The sequence below is a fragment of the Temnothorax nylanderi genome, unplaced genomic scaffold (assembly GCF_030848795.1).
Source record: "Temnothorax nylanderi isolate EJ_2023f unplaced genomic scaffold, tnyl_v1.0 TNYL_tig0006_pilon, whole genome shotgun sequence".
Classification (NCBI taxonomy): domain Eukaryota; kingdom Metazoa; phylum Arthropoda; class Insecta; order Hymenoptera; family Formicidae; genus Temnothorax; species Temnothorax nylanderi.
This window is the reverse complement of record NW_027249068.1, coordinates 897222-912886: the sequence shown is the minus strand read 5'-3', so window position 1 is coordinate 912886 and position 15665 is coordinate 897222. Positions and strand designations below refer to the sequence as shown.

Below are 15665 nucleotides of genomic sequence, written 5' to 3'. Positions count from 1 at the left end.
CATAGACGAACCGGTTAGATGTTACGTGCGTCGAGTTCTCGCGCGAATTCCCTCGAGTGCGAGCGTTTTCTGTGTATGTGTGCAATCGCCGTGCCCCAATTATCTTGTCTGCTATGAATTACGTACGGACCTCCCGCCACGTCGGCATCCTCGGCAGGCAGCAGGACGAAACTTTTCGTGCATTTCGCGTTAATTTCACAGCCGAGCAGCTGGTGTCTTCTCACATTTCGGGGACCGGCAGGGATAGAAGAGGAGCGCGCGAACTACGAACTTATCCCAACCTCCCCTCCCCTAAAAAAAAGCACTGCGATTCTCACCAGGACATAACATGAAAAGTTTCCGCGATTTCGCCGCGCTTTTAATCCGCCACCGTTTTGCGTTCCTGTCGCGTGCCGCCGTGTCACAATTTCTAATTCACCTTTAAACTTCTAAGTCTCCGCCACGATTTTTGTTCTTCGTGAAAATTCAAGTTTTTTATCCGGACCAGAATAAAGAATAACGCGAAACAATCACACTTGCTTTGCTATAAATTTATTGTAGAAAAAGATTATCTATCGTTGACAAAACTCATGTATTCTTTAGAATTTATCAATATCCAGTTAGAGAGCACAAGTGTGACTCCAAAAAGCAATAATAACGCACATTAAATTTTGATTTGTACATAAAGAAAGAAACTGTTGTTACTCCTAAAAGCATTCGAAAAACGATGATTCGTCTGGTGGTTCATCTTTATACAAGTCTGAATTCGCTAAACGAATTATTTGGGCGATTCTAAATCACGTCCAGCCGTCCGAAACTATTTCGTCACGGCAAATTGATTCTGAACGCAATTATTAGAGCAGAACAATGTGCGTCGCCAGCGTATTCGCGCGCGCGCGCGCGAATTGCCGGACCAGCACACAATTTCTCTTTTTCTCGAATACCGACCGGCTCCGATGTACGAGACAGAATCTGTCCGTCGTTGAACGACGTTCCCTGGCTCTTAAGACCGCTCGGAAATATTTCAGACACGCCTCGCGTGAACTCGCGCCGCGTGCCTGTGCGAGGACGCGCGTCAATCCTTTCTACTGCACACTTTTAACCCTACACGCACCTTCTCCTTTTCATGTCTGCGGGCCGAATTTCCTCAACCAACAACAACAAAAAAAGTATAACGTTCTGTGTTTAAATACTTCTTTTCCACACCGATATTGTTACAACCCTTTCAATTATTTTGTACCTGTACAAAAATTAAAGATATCAATATGAAGCAGTGAACGATCTATTCTATAGTGAAAAATCAACTCTAATTCTGAGAATTATTTTCTTGAAGAAAGAGAGTGCTTTCGATAATAAGTTAGTTTATCAATATATTTAAAAAAATTTCTTGTAAGAGGTAAATATTTATCTTTTTCATTAAAGAATCATGAACTTAATATAATTACTACGATAGTTGCTACGAGTAAAAAAGAATAAAAAAGTATAACAGAAAAGAATCAAAAGACGAGAGCAGTTGGGACCATTATTATAGAATAGCGTCATTATAATTATCGTTAACTTGATTAAATTACTGCGTTGCGCGTCAGCTAAATGATAATTCGGTTAATCATTAGACTGTTATGATGTAATAATTAGATTATGGACGTTGAAATATGGATGAGTTGCGATAATGATCTCTGAAACGGGCGGACGTATTTTATCAGATTTAACGCTTATCTAATCATTTTTTCATGTGTAGCATTTTAAAATCACACATTAGAAAGTTTTGCTGTAATAAAGTCGTTTACGCATATGAATGCTAGGAATTGTAATAATGGTTCTAATTTCCCTGTTTTACGTTGCAAATTATGATTGTTCTGCTTAGCGATACTATTGTAATCACCGAAATAACAATGGCGCATAATACAGGATTTTATAAAACAGATGGTATGATAATGTGATATGACGATACAACATAACAGAGATATAATCTTTGGCAAATATCGGCAAGAAAGTCATCATCTATTATAACAAAGATTTAAAATCGACAGTTATGAAAATTGAGAATTACAGAATTTTAAGAAATTTTTCAAAACAAGTATAAATACGTAGATGGTAAAATGTTATAATTAATCGAAAAGCTTTAAAAATTTACCATTATAAATCAAAACCTAAAAAGCAATATAGCGAATAACTAATTAACTAAATTTTTAATCGCGCATTATAGATTTTATTTTGAAATCATTCTACCATTTTTCTCACAGTCACGTTGTAAAAATTATTTTGCGTATTAAATCTTGAATATAATAACACATGAGAGATCAGAAAAATAGTATAAGGAATATCAAAAGGCGATTCTCACAATCGTAACGTGTCTGAGTGAGATATGCTCGCTTGACTCCGCGATTCGCGTTCAATACGTTTGACGGAAAGAGGACCTTACAGCTGTGCCTCTCGTTATTCTTGAAATATCAGTCATCCGTATCCGGCTTTGAACGGGCGAAGAAAATCTCGGTGGCGCAACGGCGCGTCTCATTGCGAGCATGGCACGGCGCGGCGCGGCGCGGCGCGACGGAAAATCGAAAACGGGAAAAGCGAGCATCATTAAGTGCCGAACGCGCGCGCGGCGCGGCGCAACGCGGCGGCCTCGCTGTTCTAATTTCGCCGCAACTTCTCTCGTGGCGGCCTTAATTCCATTTAACTCGATGCCGTAAATTTTCGCACCGTGTATACGCGGCGTCGGTGTGCACGCGCCGCTCCTCGCCTCGCCTCGCCTCGTCCGGGGAGAAAACGTTCGTGTAAACAGGCGATAACGAGATATGACGATGACGGAGTTCAGGGCTTCGCCTCGCGATAATCTGCATACCGGCGTCCCGCTAGAGGCAAATCAAGACGCGCGGAAAAAAAAATGATAGACCGGGTCCGCTACCGCCAGAAATAATTCCGCTAAAAAATTTCATTTATATGTTCTGCTTGTTGAAAACGCAAGAGGGATCCCCGATTACTCTTTGCGTTACGTTGCCGAGAATCTTCTGCGAAGTCTGTTAAATGTGTGTTGCGATCTTTTCAATGCAATACTAAACGTCTGGATATCTTTATATAACTGTAATATATCTTATTTTTATTATTTTTATTAAATTTTCACTGAATAACGTTTTTTTTCTTGAAATAATATTGAAGCATAACGGAACATGCTAATATAAATACATGATTTGAACAAATCGTACGTACTTCTTGCACAATATTCTAATTAGTTTAAAAATCAAATCTCTATTTTTGAACTTAACTCTTTTCATTCAAAATTCCTGTGTCAAAGTGTATTATACAGAAATTATTATACAGAATGTTCAATTTTCGACGACAAAACAGAATCTTTTATGACACGGTATTAAATAAGCGCTGGCGCGGGGGAAATATATGCAGCAGAAACAAAAAGTCGACAAATTATAATACAACCAGATGAAAGGCACCTGACGCGGCGTGTTGCGAGAATGCAACTTTCGTCTTTTGAAATTTGATGCATTCTGTGCAAAGCCGCTGTGGTTGCGCGACGCACGGCGCTTAAATATGTAGATGGATATTATTCGCGGCTGGCAGCGCTTCGAAAGAGAAGCGAAAACTTCCGCGGCGCGGATATAAACACGGTTGTTATGCGGCTACGTCCATCCGATACCACGCAATGCAATACTCCTGAAAGCGGAGCGAACTTGTATGAAGTAACGCGCGTACGTTCGTCCGGGGACGATAAGGGAACCGATGGAGGGTGAAAGAGGAGAAAGAAACGAGAAACGCGAGCCTTCGCGCAATTTTGAGGATTGGATGCGGGATCCGATATCGGAGCTAACGCGATGTCTCGTCGCGAATCCTTGTCGAATCACGTACTTTTGATCGCGCACTTCTTCGGGATACGACGCAACGTGCACACTGATGACGTGCTCCGCGGGTTTCAGATCGTCAGCAAGGCGAAGAAAAAGAGAGTGAGATAAGCTGAAAAGGTACAGCAAAAATGTAAAATCTTGAATGATTATAATGTTGTGATCTATCATTAACAGTTAATCTTGAAGTCTAAAACCTGTTCGTGTAGAAACTGAATCTAGTTTGATTAGTGTCGACATCAAAATGCGGTGTTTACATCGACGTTCCCTTCGATAAACGGCAAAATCGAGGTATATATACTTTCAGCAAATTGGGTTCTTTTTCTTGAAAACTAAGTACTTTGTAACTGCAATTCGCCGCTTTTACGTCTCGCATAGGTGATTCTGTGCCCCATATTTTCTTACCGATGAAAGTGAAAACGGTAACGGAGCGAAACGAGAACTTTTTAATGAAACTCGTTCCTGTTCCAATGTAATTTAGTTATTGTTTCCGTTTCTATTGTATCTAAGATCTTATGAAGTGATCTTCCTTTAACTCATTTGTTGCGAAGCACGTCATCCCCCGGCATTAATAAAGACATCTCTTTATAATGGCATGAATAGCGGAGCGCAAGAACTTTTCGCTTATGAAAACCTTATCAAACTCCAAACCGCGATAGAACAACACATTCAATGTTGAAACGTTTCACAAATTCGCGAGTTTCATGTCAAACTTTAGGTTATTAAGTTTACGTTAACTTTAAGTTATAGACCGTCTTGGAAAATCGCGCGAGGCTTTTCGCGACGCGCAGGTATATAGATGTCATCACGTAACGACGATGCAGAAATAATATTGTGCACTCGATGGGCACATATCGCGAAATCGGTTCAATTATTCGTGGCGATGAGAAACCGTTGAGGAGTTTAACCGATGATTTCCGTGGAAATGGCAATGTTTCCCGTCGAAGTGACGGAAATATCGCAGCCAAGTGAACGAACGATAAGCGAGCGGACGCAATTTCACGTTTACGGAAATACCCTATCGTCAGGTGTGGATTTCCGAACGAAAAGACATTACCACGGCACTCGTGATGTGACCGCGATATCGAATTGTGCTTAAAAGTCGATTTCTTCCTGACATTGTAACGCGAAGTACCAAGAATTATAAAAATTGCATGTTATAAAGAGTCTCCTGCAATGAATTGTCCATTCAAACAAATTATTCATTACGTATTATCGGAATCTAATAAATATTTTATATTGCTAGCTGAATAATCTTATATGGTGACATAAGAGATAAATGAGAACATCTTATAACGAAGACCTTTTAAGTTTCTGCGACCAAACCATGAGAATTACGTTATATAATCGAAAAGAAAAGAACAACAATGCTACATCTTTGTTATCATAGTATACACCACCTTATTAACTTTAATAATAACTGCGATAATAAAGCAGTTTGCCTCTTAGCTCATTAAGCGCAAAAGCATCTAATTACACGTGCAAACCTAGGTCACGTGTATTGACTTAATCACGTGTAAAGGTTATCAGAAAAGAAGATAATTTGTTGATGTAACCTACGTAAACAAATTTGCTTTTAGCTTTTAGCATCACAAACGTGCTTTTAGGGTGTACAATCCAGTGGTTTTGTGTGAAACAACTGGCATATTATCACGCGCCTTCATGTCGGAAAGATTCTATCTCTATGCTATCTTTCTGCGTTCTATCCCGTGTTTTGGGAGATTCATTACAACCTTTACATATGCTAATCGAGTTGTGAATTTGAAAAGATGCATCAGGTTGCTGCGAGCGTGCATCTGATTCTAACGCGAGATACGAAATCAAAAGAAGGCGATAGAATGTAGAACGTGCGGGGAAAATCGAATTTGCATTTCGCGGAAATACTAGTCGGGCGAAGGAGTAATTCGCATGCGGAAACATACTCGTCCCGCGCGATTAAAATTCTCGACGCTATATCGCAGTTTGCGCACCTTTATTGATTACAAACGGACATCTGGCTCACGTTTCACGATCTGCACGGATAGCGCCATGAAATCTGCACCGCCTGCGGATCACAATGGATTTTAAAGCTGGCCCCGATGTTAAAATCCGTTTCATCCGGACTGAGAACGTGCAAAAGCTCCGTGCACATTGTAAAAGAAAGAAAAAAAAAAGTATATATGTGATACGTTGCGCAAAACGTTCCAACAAGAGATCATGATGAACCGACGTGTGACGTAAAGTTAACGTTATTCATGAGAATCACGAGATTCAAGAACTACTGAAGTCGCCAGTGGATCCTCCTTAATTAACGCTTCCGAATTAAAAATGATTAATAAAACAGTATCCATCTCGGTCGTTTTAACGGCATTCAGCACCACGAATTTTCTAAGACGAAGACAAAAGAGACGTGGGCAGATTTTCGGCGATTATACGCCCGGGCGTTGCGTAATGCCGGTTTTAAAGAAACCGGTCCTGAAAGGCGCGGTTCGTTAACGAGGGTGAGTGACTTTATTTCGGTGCGCGGTTATTTCGGGCTGCGTAAATACCGAAATAAATGTAGCAACGAGAAGGCGCGCGAAAAAATATGCGTACTTCCGCCTCGAAATAGCGTGTCCGACGAAATCCACACGCGATACGCGCGAAAGCGCGATTTTCAGCTTGTCGATACCCTCCTTTCCATCTTACATAACAAATTTAGAACCGACTCTTGTGTAATTCTAACGACGATGGCCAATCATTCCCAGCGGCGTTTCACGGCTAAACATGAAAAACCGTATCGTTGAGTAAATAAATTTCTTTACGATACAACTGATGGCTATAAATATCGAAAGTATATATTTTTAAAATAAGATTATTAAAATACAATTTATGAACATTATAAGTCTCGTAAACTCCGTTCTAATGTCAGATATCCTGTTTCTTAACAAGGTATGTATATTATATTCCAAATCCCCTGATTAACGTGACCTACATACAGACATAATACCCCCGCAAAAGATTAACCCTCCATAATTAGAAAGACCTCTGACTGAGCAACGTGCCAGCGGCTTTAAGACTACCGCAACTTCCACATAACTACGAACACTAATTTATTACTATAATATATCACAAAACATCTAATATTTTTAATATAAAGCTTTGATAATTTGAGCTCTTCTCGAGAATAACAGTGATTATTTTCGTTCTTATGAATAATCGTCTCTGTTCTCTGTTCTCGTCAGCAACGTGAGGTATCTAATAGCGAAAGAAACACAAAACTCTCTGGATTCTCTTTTTTCTTTGTTTTTGTTTTGATAACCATGCGGGACACTCGTCTAACGAAGCAGGACGAAAGGCACATTTGCATTGCGTCGAGAAAACGGAGAGTTTGCGCGCGCGTGCCCGAGTCATCGTTCATTTGCAATTCCGAAGTACGAGTTCGCCGAATGCGATGTGCCGGTTGAGACGAGGTAGTAGGCTAGGAATTTATTGGACCGCTCGGAGCTCCGGGACGCGAGATTACTTCCACGTGGTGGGAAATTTGTCGCCCCTTCGCAGCCGACGGATACTCTATTAATCTCTCACGAGAATCCCGCGCCTGACATATCATTTCGATTACTTGCGCTCGGCGCATTGTTTTCATACCTTCGTCTGAGTGCAAGTCATAACATCGAGAACTGTTGACCAAAGGAATGCACACAAATTATTTGACACTCGTCACGATCTAATTTCTATAATTAATAACGCTCGTAATAATTCAAAGTAATTTTGTGATATATTCGCAAAACCAAATATTTTTTAGTTCCAAGATTTAACAAACTTTTCGAAGTTTCAGTTTCATTAGTGAAAAAGAAAAGAAAATATAGTAACGCTAAAAATAATGCAAAAAAAAGAGATAAAAATAAATTCTCGTCGACTGTTATTAACAACGCCATTATACTTTCTCTAGTTGAATTCTATGCTATCATAAGTGACAACATGGATCACTTGGAAGCAGTATGTAACGTTTGTTGCCTTGCAACCGTGGCGAATTAATGTGCACGGGAATCGCGCGACCGCGCCGCGCTCATAGAAGTATCCAGCAGTGTGCCACGAGTTAACGAGAGCAAACCAAGATCGCGCGGAGCGAAAGAGACTCGCTCTGTGTACTCCGATTTCAAACATTCGCCACGGTGACGAAGCATCGGTCTTTCCACGTGAGATACATCATCGTGCGCCGGTTTCGAAGTTACTTTGAGGCGAACGCGCCGCCCGGTATCCGGACGCACGTGTGTGTGTAGAGGGTACATTCGAAGTGAAGATATTTCGGTCGAAGTGACACACCGAGAAGCTTGTAAAACGAAAGAATAGTGGCCAACTTGAGAGACGGCATGACTTCGCGCTAAACTTGACCAATACCGTCGCGGATTCGTTCGGGTACAGAGATGTGGCTTTTAGATATCAACGCTCTTGTACGCTCGATGTGAAGACGAGGGCAGATGATAAATATGGTTACTCTCCCTTTATAGGTAAGCATATTTTTATTCATTCGATAGGGCAGAGGGAACAGGTGACAAATGTGAGGTCGGTCCTCATTCGTTTAGGTGTAGAAATGCGGCCGCTACTAGAAATAGAATAGAAAAGCTTTATATATAAGGTTTATATATTAAAAGTATGTTCATTTTTGTACTTGTTCCTCAAATTCGCCGATTGTCAACGGGAGCTTTTACGTTGGAACCCAATTTAAAAACATTGAACAATAAGTTATTTAGTATATTTTTATTTACATCATGCATGTCGCGATTATACGTCTGAATATGTGAGAAGAGAAAAGTTGAAGCATCTTTTTCATGTATTACCATTTCAAAAGAAATGACCAGAATCTCTTTTAATAGACAATTTCATAGCTAAATCTCACTTTTACTCGAAAGAAATTCAAAAGAACAAATTCAGTATTCAAAAGATACGTGAGTCTACTATTGATTCGGAACTTTTTCCGAGTTCTTCATACATGAATCTGCGCGAAAGCCTGAAGCACATTTCCCCCGGAATATTTTGTATATGCGACGAATGGGTAAAATGATACGAGGAGCGGGCGCAGACAGATGGAAAAGTTGCGACTATATGTGAAACGCAGCCCTCTCCTACCGAATGACGTTGCTCGCAAAAGCTGGCGACGAAGCTCGCGCGAGCGAGCGGATTCGCTTCAAGAGAAATATCGTGACTACCCGTTACAAACACACAAACACATACACACACGTGTCACGGCGCATTGAAAATTTATGCTTCCGTCATACGTTCACCGAGCGGTTCTTCATCAGAAAAAAAAAAGTTGAGTGATCGAAAACACGCGACGAGGTCAACTATCTTAAGGTTTAACGTGACAACCTGCGTGTAAAAATACGACTTTGCATTAATATGCCGTAATATTAATTTATATCAATTGTTAAAGAATGGCCCTTAAATGCGAGTAATTCAATTAATTACATTTATGTGTGAGTTGTTTCTTAAAAAATAAATTTTTTTTAAATTTTCTTTTACATAATATGAGATCGGAAATAAAAAGATGCATTGCATAAAACAGCATTATAATTTTATTTTATATAAAAATTAAATTATTTTATATTATTTATACATTTATTTTCTTTAATATTACGATGTCAGCAGAGAAAAAACATATTAAAGATCATTATCGTGTAAAAAAAAAGAAAAGCAAATAATGGGAATTTCATGCGTTACCACTTTATGTCATATTAAGGATTAAAATAGTGCATAAGGTACTGCAAGTTTAAACAAGAGAATCGATTTGCCACTCTGGGAGTTTATGCCAAAGTTCAAGCTTTCGAGCAAGTAAATTTGCCTTCGCGATCTACTTTCGTCCGATTGTGCTAACACTGCGAGTTTCCGTACGTCCCGCAAGGAACGATCGACATCAAATCTTCTCCCGAGTATACGCAAAGGACGCAGTGGCAAATATTTATTCGCCACCCTTTTTCAAATGGATATGAGGGTATCGTATCCGGATGATGAGGAATTTATCGGGCTGGCGTCACAATTTTGGGGAACAAAAATATTTTTGCTGCGCGAAAATAAATGTTTATGGAGCAAGATCAATATTTAAATGTAGACGTGCACCTCGATAAGAAAATTTGGAGACCGTGGAAAATAACTGCGGAGGGATCGAGAGGGCTCGTGTTTTCTTTTTCGGCGAATTATGCACACGATTACTCGTTCCGATAAATTATTCTTTCTATTTTTCGAAACTGCCTGATAAATTATTCAAGTAGGAATAATAATGGAATGTCAATCTATATGCTGAGCGGATTATACACTTGGAGCGATATCAGGCGGGATGAAATATTAATAACCAGGGCAGGCAACGACACCGAGACGTATTCGTGCCCGTATTTCCGTACCGTCAACATTTGACAATAGAGAACCCGATTTAATTCGAGCGATCTCCAAGCCATTTTTAAACACGTTCAATAGTTGTTTGTAACAATTATATCGCTGCGGTAGCGCGATATCATTAGACCGATAACGATTATTCTATATTCTCATTTCCACGTTTATGAAATGAGATCAGAAATGATACGTTCAGATCCATTAGAATTTTAACAGTAAAATATATCTCGTCGAGCAAATCGTCAATTCATGATCAAAGCGAGAATGTGAACTCGGAATTTAGCCTAAATGAAAAAGAAGAACGCAATCGATCAGGCTTATTTTCTTTTTTTAGCACAATATAGAACTTTCTCTTCTGCCTAACAGTAATTCTTTTTTTTTTCTTTTAAGTAGACCATAGAGTTAAAGGTGAGAATTCTAGTGACACGATGCGACTAGAAAGTCGCAAATCGATAAACCAATACGCGTGTAATGACACGTGGCGCGCTCAACTTATCAACAGATATGCGCATGCATATAACGTAAACGTAAGACGTTACGTGTGCTATTAACCGCGTCTTCCCAGCGACTATCGATGGTAACGGTACCGAGAAAGATCGTGAGATAGTGACAATGACCTTGGCTGGCTGGCAATGTACCTGAAGCCATCGATTAACGATCGAGACATCGATCAATAATGCTGTTCCCACTTATCCAGTTATGTCAGTGAGCAATATATCCCGCGTCTACTGAATTGCATTTGAATCATTCTCGCGGATTCCCGAGATTCTCAATCATGAGGAATGTAGATAAAACAAGACGAAATGATCGATCACTGATTTAGCGGGAGTATAATTTTAGCAGGAGCAAGTTCTACTTGTGAACGGAAAATTCATTTAAAACATACTTTTTAATTTAATATCGCTAGGATAAAATACTAGGGATAAGGGTAAATTTTATCTTGGCGTTAAGAACTCACTTAGGATTACAAAAAAAAGTATAAAGTTGGTTTTTTATATAAAGTAACAAACGAGATTACAGAACAAATGCTTCATTGGAAGCGCCAAATAGACGAATAGTTTGCAAATCCTTATTGATCCCGCTGGGTATACAAGGAAGTTAGTAATCTAATACATTTATGCAAGTCCATAATCTTCCCTTGAATACCTACCCTACCGTTATGAAACCTTTATGTTTAAAGTTATATTATGGCTAGCTGTGTATTACCTTAAGCTTCCATAAGCGATCTAGTTTGTACAATAAACCATCTAACAATATTCTGATTTACGATCCCTATATTGTCGCTTTAGAGGTGCGTCTTCTTCAGAACACAAACTATAAAAGAGGTACAAGTTGTTTTATCGCAGGATTAAATGTTGAACGTTAATACGCGGTACGTAAAACAATTACGTAAAACATTTTATTATTCGAGAACCCTCCTCGATACTCCGGTTAGCCGAGCATTTATATCATGCCTTTAATCTCCCGCATGAAGAAACGTACGATGGTATAATGTCTAAGTGCGTGGCGCAATTAAACCATCGCTCGATTTTTAAGCGCACGATGATATCTCTCTATTTTTTCGCGTACGTTTTACTATCTACGTTTGATCTGTAATACGACCGGTGTATGCACACTCGCTGTACCTGACGTAAAAGGTCTATCGACCTCGTGTGGCGGGTTAACAGCGCACAGCGCGAACGAAAGTCGATTCGCGCAACCGGATCGTGAACTCGATTCGATTATTACCGAGTACGACCAGACTAGTTGGTGCATCGACAACCGGACGCATTCGAAGCTCGGGATGGGGGATGAAGTTGCGTCGCGCTAAAGGGGTGAATCCCAACAAGTTTCTGAATTGCGGGATAAAGAGAGAAAGAGCGCAGAAAAGACCAGCGATCGTGTACTTACATTGTCACGAGACAAAGATAAAGTTGCGAAAGGGGCACAGAAAACTGAAAACGTTCGAAAGAGATTGATAGAGTACGCGAATTCCTCATGATTATCGGTTATCGACAGTACGAGAATTTTATCAGACGAAAATAAATGGGGCACCTCGCCGCACGGATTTCTCAAAAGTCAAGCTGATCGGCTTCACGAGGCAAAAAGTGGAGAAAATTGATAAAACTATAAATTGTGTGCTAAAATTAAGAAATTTACAAAAAAAAATGGAATTGAATTTCAGTTTGGCTCACGTACGCGACCTCGTCGTCGATACGTCGCAATTATCTCGAGGAAACGTCCGTCGCGATGTCACGCATCACGCGCTGATAGTGCGTCTGAAATTATCGACCACAGAGCGCGCGCGCGCGCGAGCTTTGTTTTGCACGTGCATCGTCCTCGCGTTGCTCATCGTGGTTAGCAACAACGATAACGCGACCTGCCGACATCATCGAGCAGCGTCGCCTGGATAACAGATTACCGTCGCGATGCCAGCGTGCCTTGAATCACCGTGGGGCATTCGAGCTCATCGGTCAAAAGCGTGTCCAGAAGCTCGAACATTTTGGAGTCGGCGGCACGAGTGAATATAATTAACTTAATTGACACGTGAAATCAAAGCTGATGGCTCAAGCTGTAAGCTCGTAATTACGTCGCGCGATAAATACGCTCGAGCAGATTCGATTTATTAATCCTCAAAGGCTAGTAGGTCCATATATGGACCTATTCATTATTTTTTAAAAAGTGTAATTTTGCGCGTATCTTCAAAAATTGATGTTTTGGACAATTTATAATTAATTGTTCACAATTTTTCTAATTCTATTATCTTCTTCAGTTTTTTTACCTCAATTTAAAATTAATTATTCACAATTTTTCTAATTCTATCATCTTCTTCAGTTTTTTTACCTCAATTTCATTATAATTTTTTTAAATTTGGTTGATTAGACTCAGAGTTATACGCGATCAAAATTGCGAAGTCCATGTATGGATAGTGTAGTCTATAAGGGTTAAACAACATAAATTTATGCGTTTTGAAACTAACAATTTTTGGGAGCTTCCACGGGGTAACCGAACAAGGAGCCGTTAAAGCGAACGTGAATTATTCTGTCCCGTTACCTACATAACGAAGTGCGGGAATAAACAAGGTGAACCGCGCTAATAAATATTTCACGTGATATCGAAATGCGAGTGCATGAGGAGCGAATGCAGCGAGTTAACAAACACCGGCATTATTAACTTTCCGATGCACTCGGCGAGAATAAACCTGGTCCTGTACATATGTATAATTTTATCATCTCTCTCGTGTACAGACGGCGTCATTAATGCCTTCCTAGCTGTGTTCTGGGGATTTCTATAGTGCACGTTACATGTACTATGCCTTCAGGTGGAAGGCATTAATGACGCCGTCTGTACAATATATATACGGTACTTAAAAACTGACAATTGAGCGAACGTAGAAACATAATTATATACATTTTAATATTATTTTAAATAATACAAGAGTGTCGTGCGAGATTTAATACAATAATTTCATGATAAATTAGGAATTTTTTTTCGATCAATTTGAAATCCATTTTTTCGATATAAATTGACAGCTTTTTTTGCGTTTAATCCAAATAAATTAAAAACGAGATTTTGCTATTTGTTTACACATTTAAAGCAACTCAAATAAATTCAAAAAGATTTTACTATTTGTTTACGCACTTGTAGCTCAATTATCGAACTGTTCATTGTTCTTCATCGTATTTTACTCACACGAGGTACGAAAATTTTCGTTTTTTTTTTCAAGAAAAACTTGACTTTAAAAGAGTTCGTAAGAGAGAATTCATGAATAAAAGAATGTATGGCAAATCCGATGTGCTTTATGCGTATGTATCTCTTAGATAAGATGAAAATTGAATAGAGCGCACCGTTTGGCGTGCAGGAGTTGCTTTCTATTCTCCGATCGCGACTCTCGACAACAAAATTCTCCGGGCTTTCTATCAAGTTTATACACGAGATCATTCCGTCGTAACATTTTCTCTTCTCCATCGTAATATTCGTGCGATACGTAAAGTAATTGAAAAATTAGCGGTTGCATGCATTTCTTTATATCCAATTTCCTCATGCTGTTCCAAATGATCGATCACTTCGACGAGAATACTAGAATACTACAATTCGCGTCAAATGTAAAAAAAAAATGGAGAAATGATTTCTTTACGGCGTTTAAAAATCGATCGATGTCATTTCCGGTTCAAAAGCGCGCAACGACGAAAACGTAACGCGCAATCGACATGTCGGGATAACTTCCGGCGCGATTCTCACGCGAATAGAATGGAATTCCCGCGAGTTTTAAAAGACCGACGGACATTTCACGCGAACCGGGCCCCCGCGTCTTTTGCAGCGGGGAGGAGGAGGGGAGGGAAGGAAGGAAGGAAGGAGGGATCGTGATACTCGCGCTCGGCGGAGCGGCGATCGTCCGGCGAGAATCGCGTCGGATATTGCTTCTTGGCTGTCGGCGGGCGAACGCGTCCGATTGTTATCGGGCGCGGGCGAGCGTGCCGGCGATACGACGCGCTGCGCGTCGCGGTGCAAATACGTTATGCCCGTACCGTGAAACCCGTATGTCGGGACCCGCGGGTAAATGGCGCCCCGCGCGTCGCTACGAAAACTCGCCGTGCTCGGCGGCGCGCGGCGAGACACGCGCGCATCGCGCCGTGCCCCTCGCGGCCGCGATCATTACGCCGATAAATGGCGACGCGCTTCTTCCCCCTCGTCGTCGTCGGCGCGGCCGCGGCCGCGGCCGCGGCGCGGCGTCTCTCGCTGGTCTTCTCGCCGACGCGACGGCGGGCGAGAGAGAGCCGGAGACCGACCGTCGGCGTCGCGGACGCGACGGACGCGGCCGCGACGCGTGATAATAATTTGCGCGCGCACTCACCCTGTGTCCGGACTCCTCCAGCCGCTGCCTCTTGGAGTGCGGACCGTCTCCGTTGAATGCCATCCTCCGTTGTACACCGGGCGATGCGTTTGAAACGGAGCACTCGGCGCTGCACGACGACGACGGCGACAGCGACAGGGATGACGACGACAACGACGACGGCGGCGGCGGCGGCGACGGCGATGACGGCGACAATGACGACGACGACGACAACGACGACGACGACGACGACGACGACGACACGAGCGTGTTATGTATACCGCTCGCGATACCTCTAACACCGTGCCGACGATCTCGTGTACGCGGACGGGGAAGGGGGGAGGAGGAGAAAATAATAATCGGTAGGACGCACGACGCGACGAGAACAGACAAACGCGCGAGAGCGGCTTAAAGGAAACTGGATCTCACCGGAGGAACGTCAACGCTTCGTGCGAACTCGCGACCGGCTACCGCGACGCGCTCTGCCGGTGGCGCCAAGGAACGCTTTGCGGCCTTTGCGTGTGGCCGCCGTTAAGCCACCGCTGCTGGCGCTGGCGCGCCGAGTCTCGTCGAGGATCGCGCTCCGATTGGCCCGTCGTCTGGTCGCGCGATGTGTCGCTCGCTTCTATTGGAGGCGGCGAAGCCACTGAATTTTCATGAGAAGATGGGATTAA

General features: G+C 41.6%; 1 protein-coding gene across 2 annotated transcripts in view; it reads right to left on the bottom strand.

Annotated features, from left to right (window-relative positions):
• The window catches only part of Sm (heterogeneous nuclear ribonucleoprotein L), a 148329-nt gene extending 132860 nt beyond the window's left edge, over positions 1 to 15469 (bottom strand). For both annotated transcript variants that reach the window (XM_071715399.1, XM_071715408.1), the window contains exon 1: positions 15013 to 15469. In XM_071715399.1, the coding sequence (XP_071571500.1) occupies positions 15013 to 15075 (63 nt within the window). In that variant the 5' untranslated portion in view covers positions 15076 to 15469. The remainder of the gene's footprint in view (positions 1 to 15012) is intronic.
• Positions 15470 to 15665: the final 196 nt, after the last annotated feature.